Source organism: Perca fluviatilis, chromosome 2, assembly GCF_010015445.1.
Source record: "Perca fluviatilis chromosome 2, GENO_Pfluv_1.0, whole genome shotgun sequence".
NCBI lineage: Eukaryota > Metazoa > Chordata > Actinopteri > Perciformes > Percidae > Perca > Perca fluviatilis.
This window is the reverse complement of record NC_053113.1, coordinates 2,550,356-2,566,476: the sequence shown is the minus strand read 5'-3', so window position 1 is coordinate 2,566,476 and position 16,121 is coordinate 2,550,356. Positions and strand designations below refer to the sequence as shown.

Genomic DNA, 16,121 nt, shown 5'->3' with positions numbered 1-16,121 from the left:
CGGGCCTCCCCCGACATGCCTCCGTGTAGAACCGCCACTGTTAAGGGACTGGGACTTTCTACCAGAAACGTACAGTATCTGTCCTGGAGTTGTTACAGTGAATAAAACTTGTATAATCCAAAACTGACAAAACAATACTAAATGGGTGATTTCTGTGAGTTGCACTTTAAAGGAATATGTAATATTAGGTCCTTGGATGTTTTATTCTTAATTAAAAACACTTTTGAAAATTACAAATCCTGAAAAATGGTCTGTCCTCAGCCAAATTTTAACTACCTTGTCCATAATTTAGTTATTCTGAAAACTGTTATTTAGAAAAAAATATCAGTATTCATTAAAAGTTTAAGTTGTTATCATTCACATTAATTGATACAAAAAACATTAAATGTTACATACATTCTACAAATAAATGGTATTTTACAACTGTCCCCATGTTTTCGGTCAGCCCTGTCACGTTACATAGAAAACAACATAAAAAGTGTGTAATACGCCTTTAAGGTTATGACTCAGAGGACGTGACATCATTTGACTGAGTTGATGCTGAACAGAAACAGAAATTGTGTGTGGAAATATACACGCTAAAAGTCCTGATTATTTACATGGAGTCTGGTGGGTTTGGTGACGGTGATTCCAAGACATTTAAAACAATTCAATCATCGAGGATATTCTACCAGTCAGATGAATAAATCAGCTGTTTACTATCTGACCTGGTGTGTCCCTGCGTTCATGCCACCTCGGAATAACAGGCACCGCCCCCCTGGTTACGTTGTTTTTCCGACTGGCAGCGTTCACATGGTCGGGATGAGTGTTCTTCTTCTTCTGTTATATTGGCGTTTGGCATAACAACTTTTTGCATGACTGCTACCAACGGTTGGCCGTAGCCGAGAGCATCAGGTGTGTGAAAACATGGAAGCCACAATAACAGTCATTGAAATATGTTCAGTAACCCACAGTCGCCTCCATCCAACTAAAGTTGTCAACAACGCGTCGCCAACTGGGAAACTCGGGTATCAAAATCCAGCCAGTTTCCCATAGGACATTACGTGAATGGTGACGTTTTCACTCGGAAAAACGTTTATCCGATGTCCATGAACGCACGGTTCTTCCTGCTGCTCCATCATTCTTTAGTGTCCTCTGGAAACAGTTTGCTTTCTATTTTCTGACTTTGTATGACATCATCAGTGTCTTTGCTTTCAGTCTGAACACACCTCAACACATTTAAAACCACATTCAGTCACAGAAAATACAAACAGGGAATACAAAATGTCAGAAGAAGATTATTAAATGAAAAGTTCTCTCTCTGTCTCTCTCTAACAGAATGAACAGATGATACACAGTGTTGTGAATATGTTACATTTCACATTAAATTCTATGAGGAGAACTCTGAAGAAAGTAATTTTTACCCATTTATTCGGGTCAGTAACACTGTCTTCCTCCCAAAATATGTATCTGTGTGTTAAATATCCTTTTTGGATAACGCTCTTATCAATATATTATAGTAATAGTGTTGGTTGTTATATTTGAGGTATTACAGTTTCTCATACTTCATGTATGCCATGTATGCCAGTTCAATTGTGTGTAATGATGGAGACGATGAACAGAGCCGTGAACATGTATGGAATAAATAACGATATAAAACAGACGCTCCGTTTATACTTTCACGTCAAGTTCAAGTCAGTTAACTTAACACCCCCCATCTGTTTTTTTCACAAATCTCACCCTAAGCTCACATTTTATACTTTTTAATCCTCAATTCAAACTACAAATTAAAATGAAATTAGATGTTATAATAATATTAATCCTTAGAGTGTTTGGGACAAAGAGTCTATGTACATGATTGTTTGTTCTACAATGACAAAACTATCATATGTGCAGAGGGTCAGTTACTGGCTTGTAAGAGAACTAAAATCCAAACTTTAAGAGTCTGACTGGCCAACAGGAATAAAAGACGGGAAAAGCAATAAGATGAGACAGCCATTAGGCAGAAAGGTTTGAACCCTAGTGCTACCAAAGCAGAAGGTAATAGCAGAACCATTAAAAGGTGAAGGAAGTAAGGTCAGTATTGGGATGGCATTTATTGTTGAGGAGTCATTCTGCAGCAATGGAAACAAGGCAGACATTTAGAAACGTTGTTTTTTGTCATCACACAAGGCTAATTGATTATGAATTATTGATATAATCAAGTGTAGCAGTCATTAACATCTGTCCTTGTTTGTAGACAGCTGTGATGCTCCACCAGATGTTCCAGCTGCAGTCAGTTAGCTGCACATGTCCAAACTGTGCAGCTTGATGCAGAATCAACAGTAGCAGTTGACAGGCTGTTGTTCTACCTCACATTCCTCCTGTTTAACTACACTGGGCACTTTTCCCCAGGTTTGGGAAAAGACTTGGGGGACCATATTTGGCAGGAGGTTTAGGGGTCCTTCCCTTAAGAAAATGGGACGATTTAAAAATAAATATGCAATTTGACAGCATTTTGGAGCATTATTATGACCATATCGGTGTCTAAAACAGTTAGTTGTGATGCTCAGATTGATTTTACATCCACTTGGCTTCGGTACTGTCCAAAACTGCTGGAGTCTGTGATGAAGACTGAAGCTAAAAGTTCAGATATAATATTCACAACGTCAACATTAATTAAAGTGGTTGGACTCCCAGTGTGTGTGTTGGCTGGCTGTCCCAGCTGATTTCTGCTGATTGGAAACATCTCCAACTTTCCATCCGACAACTGAAGAAGGAAAGTGAACCGACAGCAGCACCTGTCTGTCCATCAGTCACTTGGTGCGGGGGGGGGGCACCCGCTTCTGCTGTTCTGCCAAAAAGTGATTGCAGCCCCTACCTTTACACTGAAAGGTTGTTTCTGCCTCAAAAATACTGGATTTCAATTCTATCTGACAGATTATAGCCCACAAGAACTTAACCAGTTTAAATACATTCTTTAAGAAGCAATACATCCATCAAATGCACGTTTCCACTTGCCAAAAAGTGATCGTAGCTCCTAGCTTGTGTTTGAACGGTTGTTGCTGAAGAGAACATGAGAGCAAGGGGTTAGAATTTTGAACATCAAACAATTCATTTTCTGCATTCTGGTTTTTCTGCAACAATTTGTGCTTTTTCTGCATTAATTTATGGTGCAAATGTCTTTATATATGTAACGGAATTAGTTTTTTTTTGGAGTAGGCTGCACTGAGTTACATAGTTTTTGATTAGGGGGGGGGGGTGTATCAATCTCAGTAAAGAGTCAACTGATGAATGAAGTCATGATATGATCAAATGAACAAATGATCGCCCTCAAGATGAAACGTATAGATTTTATTAAAAGCATTTAGAAACAGACTATATGATAATTGTTTATAGAAACATTTGTTTTCCAAATTTGAAATATTACAATATTATTCAAAATATAAAAGGACATAATAGTAACCAATAACTGTTGATTATTTTTTACATTTTGCATATCATGAAGTGTTTTTAGTCCAACAGTTCAAATGTTGATAATCCCAGAGATGAAATCAGATGAATGTTTTTGTGTTTGAGTCTCAGATCTGCTTCACAGTGCAGAGTGTGTGTGATGGTGAACAGACTGAACTTTGATTTCAGCAGCTGATCTTCAGTCAGTGTTTCTGTCCACAGGAGAGACTCTTAGTCCTGCAGAGGACACAGAGACACAGAGGCACCAGCGGACCAGATCCCAAACCCAGGATAAAGAGGTTGAGTGAATGTGGTGTTGAAGGTGTGGAGTTGGATCAGTGAGTCAGAGGAGACTGTGTAGAAGGACAGAGTGCCAGCAGGAACGTCCACATACACTCCTACTTTGTTAGAGACAGAGGAGGAGGAGATGAATGTTCTTCTGTTATTGTGCCTGAAATAGTAACCATCATCAGAGCAGTGCAGACTCCAGGAATGATCGTTCCATCCAAACCTACAGTCTTCACTGTTTCCTCTCCTTCTGATTCCTCTGTAACTCACTGCTATATTAACCCATCCTCTCCTCTCGACTTCCCAGTAACAGCGACCACTCAGACCATTTCTACACAGCAGCTGAGCCCAGTAGTCAAATCTGTCTGGATGATCAGGATATGACTGATCCTCTCTCACACGTGTCACCTTCCTGTTGTTGTCAGACAGTTTAAGTCCTCTGTGTACTGTGTTTGTGTCCAGTCCCAGTTCACAGACATCTGATGGAGAGAACAAGACACAATACAGATGCAGGTTATCATCTGATGATTTATTAACAACTTTACTGACAATAACTTAAAGAAAATCATTCAAACATTCATTTCATATTCAGCTGTGAGTGATGTTTAACAATCCAGTTCTAACAACATGAACAGTTAGTGAACATGAGAGTCAACATGTCAACAATGTTCAGCTTCTTGTCCTCGTGTTGACCCGGTGATGACAGCTGATGATCCAAATCTATGAACATGAACTGAATAAAGTCTCACTAATAAAACTCTCACATCTTCTTCTACTGCAGCACAAAGCAGCTCTCAACCATCTGCTTTCTAAAACTGCTATTAGCTGATGTTGACTTTATAGAAATACCAGTTTATGTATGAAAAATTAGTATTTATGGTATGTTTGTGTCTGTGTCGTATATATCTGATACCATGTCTCCCATCAGGAACTGGAAGATAAATATACCTCAACTCACTTTATTCACCTTTTAAACATCTTTGTGACATTAATTATGCAGTGTTGTTTTTATGAACTGTGAGTTTTTTCAATGCTTATTTATTAAAAACATCCAGAGAAGAAAACTAAAGGCTACTTGAACACAACAACGTATGTGTGAATAAAAAATAAAGAAACAAAGTTAGCTTTCTGTTGGCTCGACTGTTGATTAATGTATTTATGTATTTATTAGTTCTGTTGGATCAACGTGTTCAGTTTGTTCTGTTTGTGGATTTTAAATTAATTAATTAAATATTAACATCAGAAACGTATCTAATAAGAGAAATTTATCTTCGTACTTCAGGCAAGAAAAACTAAAACTCAAGTCTTGGACATACACAAATACTGTTAAATAAATATAAATAAAGTGTTTATTTTATACAGTTAACTACATGACTAAATGCTGTTTCAGTTCATATCTGGGTAAAGACAATGCAATGTATTTTTCAGTGGAGTAATCTAAGTGAATTATCTTCTGTATAGCTACACTCCTAACCAATCAGATGACTTTGTTGGGGAGTAGAAAAGAAAGGAGGAAGTCAGAGAGGACATGTAGAGCACGTTAGAGGGAAAAACATGCAGTCAGCAGAGGATTCAATTTTTTCAATTCAATTCAATTCAATTCTATTTATAGTATCAAATCATAACAGAGTTATCTCGAGACACTTTACAGATAGAGTGGGTCTAGACCACACTCTATAAATTACAAAGCCCCAACAATTACAGTAATTCCCGCAAGAGGAGAGAAAAACTAAGTTTAATGTCCAGCTGACTGATGTTTGGAGACTAATGGACTTTTAAAGTTTTGGCACAAGTATTGTTGGCCCCAATATTGCTTTGCTGTACCTCTAGCTTTACCATCCAGGACAGGTAGGAGTGACGTTTTCACGCAGACACACAAAGAGTTTCCAGAGATTATTGCAGTTGAGGCTTGTGGTTTATTGTAATAAATTGTACAAGACAGATGAACATACCGGTTGATTTAAGCTCTTATCCGTGGTGCTCTGTAGTTTGTGGTCTCTGCTCTGTGGTCTGGTGAGAACTGTTTGTGCTCCTCCCACCTGTGCACCTCATTTCCTGTAACCCATGCCCCCTAAATACAACCAAGTGTGCATTTAATCACTGTAACCCAATATCCAAACAAAATAAAATAAACCAGGACTTCACTGGAGGACTAGGGCTGCACCACAATAAGAAAATGTCTGATAACCTTGTTACATATCACGATAACGAGATCATTACAAAAAATAAAATAATAATAAACTATTTCCCATTTCCTGTCTGTTTCTTAATTCTCAACTGTACAGACGTAGTGTTTCAGACAGAGGGCGAATACAGGTATATGCAGACAGACAGTAGGAGAAAAATAAAGTGTTTTGTTGAACATTAATTGGGCATTCACTCGAGAAACAGTGGCTTTCAAGTGCAGTTAAAAGCAGCTTAATTTCACAGAGAGAGAGAAAGAAAAGAGACGATGGAGACAGCGAGTGCTTTGTTGTTACAGGAAACAGTCAGCTGTTCCACAAACTCTCGGGCAGTTCAGTGCTTGTATTTGGCGTTTTAAAACTTTCATGTGGCAGAGATAGAGGCAGTGATGTTTCGCGTTTCCTGTACGGGACTCTCACACCACCTCAAACCACACTGACAAGTCTGATCTCCAGATACATGATTGGCCAGTGTGAGTTAAGTAGTTCCACAGTGGAAGCACCGTGCTATTGTTTCTTGATTATTTCTTTATATTTACTTATGTCTATTAGGGGTGCAAGATATATCGACTCAATATCGTTATCGTAATATCACGTTGTGCAATATTATATTGAGAGGTGCAAGATACATCGACTCAATATCGTTATCGCAATATATCGAAAGTGTCGCAATAAGTATGCAATATTTTGTTTATTTTGTGGAGCGCATCCTGTCCGTTGGCTGTGTGGCTTACATGTGTTTGATTTAGAGCTTGAAATGCTATAATGATCATGTTTCATTGGCCAGTAACCGTGCCACTTGTATGTTACTGCACGTCAGTGCATGGCTCCCCTACTTGACAAACCCTATGGAGCGTACCACGGGTCCACTACGTGACAAACCCTATGGAGCATACCATGTGACGAGTGTACATATTTCAACAGAGTGACAGTGTAGTGAAGAAATAGATGGAGACAACTAAACGGAACAAATGAGAGAAGAGAAAGAAAAGTTGTGTCCTATTTATTTATTTTATACTGTCCAACCAGTAGAACATGTCCTGTTCTGTAGACATGGTCCTTATTTATTTATTCATGTTGTACCAGTCCAATATGACAATCAGTTAAAATAAACCTGGTGTTGTAAAAAACTTGTTTAATTTGTTATGAATCTTTTCTCTTCTAAAACTATTGTAATTTTACATATGTTTAAAAATATCAAAATTAATATCGATATCGCAATATCACATTTTGTCAATATTGTGCAACCCTAATGTCTATATAATAACATCCACTGGTAAAGGCAGATTTAGCCAATTTACCATCAATTACTAAGCACTCTTATACTCTGTTTTGCTTTGTTGTATATTTTTCTGCTTCTGTGTTGTGTCTCGTCTTATGTTAAGTTCTGTGTTGTGCTTTGTTTTGTTGTATTCTGTTTATGTGATGTTTTGTTTTGCTTGTGTCGTCTTCCTTTTTGTTTCTTTGCATTTTAAAAAGCCTAACCTTTAACATCGAGGGCAGGGGATTACAGATGAAAAATAGCCTTTTGTCTAATTATTTTTTAACCCATGGGAAATCATGTGTTTTATTAATTTGCACTGTCCCCTTTCATAAAATAAACTGAAATGAAGCACTCAGCATCCTGTTCAGTAAAACATTGAAATAGTAAGTAACCTCATCTAATATCATACTTCCAGCACCATGAAGGGGTTAAACTAGTGTAACACGCAGCTGAGTTCTCTTAGAGCAAACTTAAAACACACTCACACTTCCTCAGACCAGGTCTCAAAATCTGCGGTCCACCATGGTCCACCCTGCAGGAAGAAACAAATACACAATCAACTTCATACTCCAGGGCTGTGGATAATTGCAAAATTACAAAAGTTGGGTACTGGTACTGAATTAAAAAGTTGACTAGGAAAAGTAAGTACCTAATTTGAATGTACATTGCTTGAAGTAATACAATCAGATACACCTTTAACCAGATCCTCCACTAAACATTAACCAGAGTCCATTAGTATGTGTATGTCCGTCCATACCTGAGAGTGTCCAGTCTGTTTTTTGGATCCTCCAGTAAAGTAGAAAGCAGTTTCACTCCTGAGTCGCCTGGATGATTGTAGCTCAGGTCCAGCTCTCTCAGATGGGAGGGGTTGGAGCTCAGAGCTGAGGCCAGAGAAGTACAGCCTTCCTCTGAGATCATACAGCCTGAGAGACTACACACACACACACACACACACACACACACACACACACACACACACGTCATGTTAGACATTCACATTTTTCCACTTTTGTTCCCAACTAAGGATTTACTTAAAGCAACACTATAGAACTTTTCCCGCTTTGGTCAGGTGGGAAGTGGAATGTCCATTACATTACATTGTGCATAGATTTAAGCGGAATACTTTTAAGCTGGGTAAAGGAAAAGCTCATGGAAGGGAATTAAGTTCATGGAGTGGAGGAAGAGTTATGACCAAAAAAGTCATAAAAAAACATATCCAGGCACTCAATGTTGGATAACGAAAATACAAGAATTGTTTTTGTTGTTGAAAATTGTTACCTAGTTCCTAACTGAACACCAACCTGAGAGTTTCCAGTCTGCAGTGTTGACCCTTCAGTCCAGGAGACATCAGCTTCAGTCCTGAATCCTGCAAGTCATTGTTACTCAGGTCCAGCTCTCTCAGACTAGATGCCTGGGAGCTGAGAACTGAGGACAGAGCTTCACAGCTTCTCTCTGACAGGTTACAAGCACTTAACCTGAAGAGAAATCAGCAATACATAAAAAAACTATTACACATTTTTTTTCTTCTCTAAATAAAAACTTAATCTAATCTGGATAGTTATGTGTACGTACAGAGCTTTGTTGGAGGCTTTGACCACTGGCAGCAGCCTCAGAAGAGCCTCTTCTGAAGGAGAGTATTTCTTCAGGTCAAACACGTCCAGATCTTTTTCTGATGACAGTAAGATGAAGACCAGAGCTGACCACTGAGCAGGAGACAGTTCATCTGTGGAGAGACTTCCTGAACTCAGGGACTGTTGGATCTCCTCCAGTAGAGAACCATCATTCAGTTCATTCAGACAGTGGAACAGATTGATGCTTCTCTCTGCAGATAGATTCTCACTGATCTTCGTCTTGATGTACTTAACTGTTTCCTGACTGGTCTGTGAGCTACTTCCTGTCTGTGTCATCAGACCTCGTAGGAGAGTCTGATTGATCTGCAGTGAAAGACCCAGGAGGAAGCGAAGGAACAAGTCCAGGTGACCATTTTGACTCTGTAAGGCCTTGTCCACAGCACTATGGTAGAACTGTGAAGATCCATCTTCGCTGGTTTCAGTCTTCTGGGGTGTTGATTCTTCTTCTGACAGCAGGTTGACTCCAGAGTTGATGAATGTCAGATGGACATAAAGAGCAGCCAGGAACTCCTGAACACTCAGATGGACGAAGCAGAACACCTTGTCCTGGTACAGTCCTCTCTCCTCTTTAAAGATCTGTGTGAACACTCCTGAGTACACTGAGGCTTCTATGATATTGATGCCACACTCTGTCAGGTCTGATTCATAGAATATCAGGTTGCCTTTCTGCAGCTGCTCAAAAGCCAGTTTTCCCAGAGACTCAATCATCTTCTTGCTCTCTGGACTCCAGTGTTGATCTCTCTCAGATTTTCCATGATATTTGATGTTCTTCAGTTTGGACTGAACCACCAGGAAGTGGATGTACATCTCAGTCAGGGTCTTGGGCAGCTCTCCTCCCTCTCTGGTCTTCAACACGTCCTCCAGAACTGTAGCAGTGATCCAGCAGAAGACTGGGATGTGGCACATGATGTGGAGACTTCGTGATGTCTTGATGTGGGAGATGATTCTGCTGGCCTGCTTCTTGTCTCTGTATCTCTTACTGAAGTACTCCTCCTTCTGTGGGTCAGTGAACCCTCTGACCTCTGTCACCATGTCAACACACTCAGCAGGGATCTGATTGGCTGCTGCTGGTCGTGTGGTTATCCAGAGGCGAGCAGAGGGAAGCAGATTCCCCCTGATGAGGTTTGTCAGAATGACACCCACTGAGGTGGACTCTGTAACATCAGTCAGGATCTCAGAGTTGTGGAAGTCCAGAGGAAGTCGACACTCATCCAGACCGTCAAAGATGAACACAACCTGGAACTCTTCGAACCTGCAGATTCCTGCTTCTTTGGTTTCACTAAAGAAGTGATGAACAAGTCCCACCAAGCTGTACTTTTTCTCTTTCAGCACATTCAGCTCTCTGAAAGTAAATGGAAATATGAACTGGATGTCCTGGTTGGCTTTGTCTTCAGCCCAGTCCAGAGTGAACTTCTGTGTTAAGACTGTTTTCCCGATGCCAGCCACTCCCTTTGTCATCACTGTTCTGATTGGTTCATCTCTTCCAGGTGGGGTTTTAAAAATGTCTTCTTGTCTGATTGTTGTTTCTGGTCTGTCTGGTTTTCTGGATGCTGTTTCAATCTGTCTGACCTCATGTTCATCATTGACCTCTGCAGTCCCTTCATCTGTGATATAGATTGCCGTGTAGATCTTATTCAGAAGGATTGGGTTTCCTGCTTTAGCAATCCCCTCTAACACACACTGGAACTTCTTCTCCAGGTTGGACTTGAATTTAGGGATGCACACTGCAACACGAGTTTCTGAACAACCTAACAAACAAATATCAAATTAAATCAGAGAATCTAAACATTTAAGGCTGTATCAGTTTGAAGAACAACAGCCTTTGATCTGATGCAAATGTGTGCAGTTTAGTTACAGCATAGTTTGGAAATATACACTTCTCACATTTTGCCTCCATTTCCTCTTTCCATCATGACAAATCTGTTAAAATCCTCTTACAGCTCTGCAGACAGTCAGCCAGCTCCTCCTGCTCCATTCTCCTCAGGAAGTACAGCGTGATCTTCAGAAATGCGTCTCTGCTGCTCCTACTCTGCTCTTCATCCTCACCGTCCAACACATCCTCAGCCTTCTTCTGACTCTCTAAGAATTCTGGGTAAGCTGGATTCAGAACCTTCTGGATCTTTTTCAGCTCGTTCTTCACAAAGGTGACAATGTTCTCCTCCAGCAGCTGAAACAGAACGATAAACTGAACATTTAATGTAAAGAACTAGGGGTGTGACGTGACACTCAGCTCACAAGACAAGGCACAAGATTGGGTTCACGAGAACCAGACGAGATTTTAACACTATTTTGAAGAAAACCTAAATGATGAAATATGACTTTTATTCAATCGAAAGTCACAAAATGAAAAATGAGCACCTTGAAAGGTTTTGCCACAAACTCAAATGGCTTCTCTCCTGTATAACTCACCTCTTAAGACCTAATAATTCAATTCAATTTGATTTATAGTATCAAATCATAAGGAGTTATCACAAGACACTTTACAGATAGAAGACCCAATAATTCGCCCAAGAGCAAGCATTTAGTGCAATAGTGGTGAGGAAAAACTTCCAGCCTGTCAGTCTGTCACAAGGGCATATGAACGCTTTTGTCTTGTGCCTGTCAGTCACCAACTTCCACTTGTCTTAGAAGTTAAACATTAACTGCACGCCGATCTCGCTATTATATTATATTATATTGCAGCAAACGCTGTCTGCATGAAGTTTTGAAACTGTAACCACACTTGTGTCCCCTTTACCAGCATTGCCGTGTCTCAGTGTGACTTTGACAAACTGCAGAGGCAGCGTAACTCTCACTCTGTCTGCACCACACCTCTGCATGTGTGTGTGTGTGTGTGTCCCCAAGCTAAGCCCAGCTCTCTGTGAAAGACGCTCTAAGGTACAGAAATTTGGCACAGATTGAGTTAAAGTTAATTGGTCCTCGGTAGTACAAACGTAATTCTACACTTGTGTACTGAAATCACGAAAAAACTTTAAACCTAGGCTGCACAATTAATACAATTTTAATCACGATCACGATCACGATTTTGGCTTCCCACGATCAAATTTGCGTGATCGAGCAATATTTAAAATGCGTCATTCCCTTCATAGAACGCTCCTTTTAAAAGTTTTTGCAAAGCCAATCTAGCGCTCCATAAACCACTGTCTGATCACGTGCCTCCATGAGCCAATCAGAGCTGTTCCCTGCACCGTGCAGCTTAGTTTCTAGATGTAGACAGTCACAGAGGACAGAGTAATGTGAGGAACATTCCACAACAGATAGCAGTCGGTCATCATAAGCCGGTCACAAGGTTTACCAGTTTACCAGTAAACGCAACACTTTGTCCCGTCTGTTTTGTTTTTCAGACAACATCAGTGACCATAGTGCTAGTTTGTGTCTTTTAGCTCATAGCCTTAGTGGCAGACTGTTACGTCCCGCTGTTTGGAATCCTGTCACACTACACCATTTAGCTGTCAGCATTTTAGCCGTGTTTAATCCAGTTACTACTGTAGCTAACGGTAGGCTAACGTTACCTGCTGGGTAACGTGTTATTAGTGTTTACTAGCGGGACATGCAGCGATGTTTATGTTGCCTCTAAAGTGGGTTTCGGAGCATCAGAGCGCAACGCAGACATTTAAAGGAACACGCCGACTTATTGGGAATTTAGCTTATTCACCGTAACCCCCAGAGTAAGACAAGTCGATACATACCCTTCTCATCTCCATGCATGCTGTAACGCTGTCCGACGGCTCCAGCATTAGCTTAGCCTAGCACAGATCCTTCAGGTAACTGGTTCCAACTAGCCTACTGTTCTGAATTGTGACAAAAGTGACAAAATAACAGAACTAATATAGTTCCCGGTTTGTTTACGGTTAGAAGATGGCTGTGTCTCATGTTACATTGTTTTTTGTACACGCTGTGACTCTACAAATCACAACATGTAAATAGGAACATGTTGCCGTTATTTTGTCACTTATTCGGAGCAGTAGGATTACTGGAACCATTCACCTCCCTGTTCTGTGATGGGCTGATGCTGCTGGAGCCGTCAGACAGCTTTACAGCACGCACGTAGATGAGAAGGGTATGTATTGAATTGTCTTACTCTGGGGGTTACGGTGAATAAACTTTCCAATAAGTCGGCGTGTTCCTTTAAGTAGCAGTGTAATGAGCCACCGAAATCCGCTTTGCTATTTCGTCAGGTAGATACATTACATTATGTGTGGAAAGCGGTCGCACAACAGCTGAAATGGCATACTCCTTCACAGTATCCTCAATAAAGGAGGAATGTAGCACAATATGGATGTATTAGCAGGAATGTAGCACAATATGGATGTAAAAGCAGTTATAATTAGCCTATGTGACAATAAGATTTGTTTTGGTTAAAATCAACAAATAATCGTGATAATTAATCGTGATCTTAATATTGATCAAAATAATCGTGATTATCATTTTGGCCATAATCGTCCAGCCCTATTTTAACCTCAACTAGAAATATCGTAACATTTTAATCTTAAACGTCTATAAAGAACACAACATATGATTCATCAGGCTGAAGGTATACTGGTCTGAACAGAGCAGCATGGAGACTGTTGGCATCTGAATGGTAGTTTAGCATTTAATCTGTAGCTAATAGTGAAATCTGTGTTTGTACATGTACACACCATAAATATGGAGTCCAGGTCTGTTTGATGCAGCTGGGCAGACTGACCATCGAGGCCCTCTGAACTCTCCTGTTGAACTCTGGAGAAAACATCAAGTGTTCTGATATGGTATCAGGTATGTATTCAATCAGAATGTCATCAGCTACTCATCTATCAGATTTTATTGGACTCATGATCAAACTCAAAACTTTACTGCTTCTTCCTTCTCAGCAAACAAGTAAAAAAATCAATTCTAACTTCTGGTTTCAGTTGTTTTTTATGGAGCCCCCAAAGGGTCACTGTGAGATTTTTAAATCTGATTTGTAAATCAATGACTGTCCCCCCGCTGGTGTGCAGCGATAACCTCAGAACTCAGGACACATGGCTCTCCACTGTGCGTCAGTAAATTAGATGTTATTAATTAAAATATCAGTGTCTTGCTGGATGTTATGGTCCTGGTATCACTATGCAGCAGATCAAAACCACATGTTGTGACATCATCCACCTCGAATATGAAGCTCTGAGAGTTAGGTAATAACAAAGTTCACTTTTAAATTCTTACCTTTCATCAGCAGCATGTCCAACTTTAAAGTTAATAGGACGATCCATAGACCAGTCAGTCTTCATGGACACACAGCTGGGTTCAGGTCTTTGCTGCAGACTAATGAAAAGTAGTTTAAGATGAAAATAATACTTTTAACTAGTTACATTAATTAATTTGCCCTGTTTTATCATTATATCAATAATGATATATAAGTCTTATTTTGAGAATTGAGTGTCAGGATAAATACTATAAATGGATCGGTCTCAGAGTAGATCATGTTGTGAACATGTGAACTTTTCTTAGTGCTGCACTCTGAAGTAGAAGCTCACGTCACTTTGACTCAACATGAGTCTGATGACTTTAGACTCAACTTCACAAAATCTAAAAATTAACAACATGTGACTTTACTTGGACTTGATAAATCCAAAGATTTATTATGATCTTTTACATGTTGTTGTTGTTGCAATGAATCAACTCTTCATGTTCCTGAAAACGTATGGACTTTCAGTCGTAAGAAAGGTGTTTGGCAGTTCAGAGCTGGCTGGTGGTTCTGGTCCTGGTATCACTGGGCATCAGATCAAAACCACATTATGTGGCATCCTCGACTATGTAGCTCTGACAGAGTCAGATAATAACAAAGTTCACTTTTAAATTCTTACCTTTCATCAACAGCTTGTCCATCTTTAAAGTTAATAGGACGATCCATAGACCAGTCACTATTCATGGACACACAGCTGGGTTCAGGTCCAGGTTTCTGCTGCTGCATCCTGATACAAAGACAGTGGATCAGTAACTATTCACCAAAATGTAATCTGATGAAAGATGCCGTCTCATCTCAGTTGATAATCAGTTGTTGGCTCTTTTCTGACTAATAAAGTTTATAGTTAATATTATATACATATATGATGAATCATGAATCATGATGAGGAATGATGTGAGTGCTGAGCTCTAACATGGAGAAGAGTCCATCATCATCTCACCTCTGAGCTTTGGTCTGGCTGTCATGGTCCCCACACAGAGTGGGTTTTTTAGAGGGAGGGGCTCCCTCCTCTCTGTCCTCACACTGACTCATAGCAGAGTCCTCACCTGCTGGGAGACATGACCTCTGTCACTATAACAAGCTTTTCATCACAGGACACATTAGTCTCTCATTCCTCTCTAACATGTCACAGATACTGTAGAAAACAGAGAATCAGCTGCTCTTTCCTTCAGGCCCACACAAACCAAGTCTGTCTCAGTAGTTGGAAGATGGCTGTGGGTTGAACACAAGTTCTGACACATCCTTTATGTTTCCCTGATGATTTAAGCTGTCCCCCATCAGATGATGGAGTTCTACTATCTGTCCACTAGATGGAGCTAACTGACCATCTAATGAGCTAAAGATCAGCAGCATCAACTCTCTGCTGCTCACTCTCCATGTGGCCTCCTTGTGATGTATCATGTTACCAGTGACTGTAAAAAGAAGTCTGTTACATCATATCTAGGGCAGTAGGCCTAATATCTTCGAAGTAGAACTTTAACTTGTACTAACGCAGTAGGATTTGATAGCGTGTATTGGTACTTTTACTGCAGTACAGAATAAATATTAGAGACTTCAGACTTTTTCATGAGTTGTTGGGTTTCCGAATATAAATAATAGGTGAGTTTCAGTAATGTCTTATCTGAAATAAAGTTTCAGATAAGTCACTTCTCATCCACACACTAACAGATCAACTCCGGTCCTGTCTCACTTTGTCAGCAGAGCTACATTTGATTTCTCAAATATTGATTTGGAAACAGCTCCATTATGGTTAGCATGGTTAGCATTGGTTAGCTCCTGTTGTTAGAGCAGCTGGTGATCCTGAACACGGTGGCTGTTAGGATTATGAGTTGATAACTGTTACAGTTAACTCTAACCAAACTAAACTCTTCTCCAACTAAACACGTTTACAGTTTAATGAAAAATCAGAAATCAGCTGAAAAGTGTTACTTACCAAATGTTTAAAGTGGAGAGAAATATCTGCGTCAAAACAGGAGAAAGTGAAAGTTAACAACTGCTGCTACACATAGAGCAGGGGTACACCAGAGAGAGAGAGGGAGAGGGAGGGAGGGGGAGAGAGAAGCTGCATTCTGTTCCACAGTGTTCAAATGAACGGGTCTTAAATTACACAGGGGACATTTTACTGCCCTGAGAACTCCTAC

The 16,121-nt window shown here is 40.0% G+C and overlaps 1 protein-coding gene across 1 annotated transcript; it reads right to left on the bottom strand.

The window, feature by feature from the left end:
* Window positions 1-3,297: 3,297 nt before the first annotated feature.
* LOC120570773 (NLR family CARD domain-containing protein 3-like) lies at window positions 3,298-15,416 on the bottom strand. Its single transcript, XM_039819299.1, has 10 exons — window positions 14,921-15,416; window positions 14,600-14,707; window positions 13,959-14,057; window positions 13,418-13,517; window positions 10,716-10,944; window positions 8,719-10,525; window positions 8,448-8,621; window positions 7,904-8,077; window positions 7,632-7,678; window positions 3,298-4,178 (listed from the first exon to the last, which is right to left on the bottom strand). Exons 1-10 carry the CDS (start codon window positions 15,010-15,012, stop codon window positions 3,643-3,645), a joined length of 3,366 nt encoding a protein of 1,121 aa, XP_039675233.1. The 5' UTR covers window positions 15,013-15,416; the 3' UTR covers window positions 3,298-3,642.
* Window positions 15,417-16,121: the final 705 nt, after the last annotated feature.

Bases quoted from the DNA above. Each gene is read 5' to 3' on its own strand.
- LOC120570773 (XM_039819299.1), bottom strand. From the start codon at position 15,012: ATGAGTCAGTGTGAGGACAGAGAGGAGGGAGCCCCTCCCTCTAAAAAA. The intron at 10,945-13,417 runs GTGTGTACATGT...GTTCTGTTTCAG, and splicing joins ACCTGGACTCCATATTTATG to CTGCTGGAGGAGAACATTGT. The intron at 7,679-7,903 runs GTATGGACGGAC...TTCTTCCTGCAG, and splicing joins AACAGACTGGACACTCTCAG to GGTGGACCATGGTGGACCGC.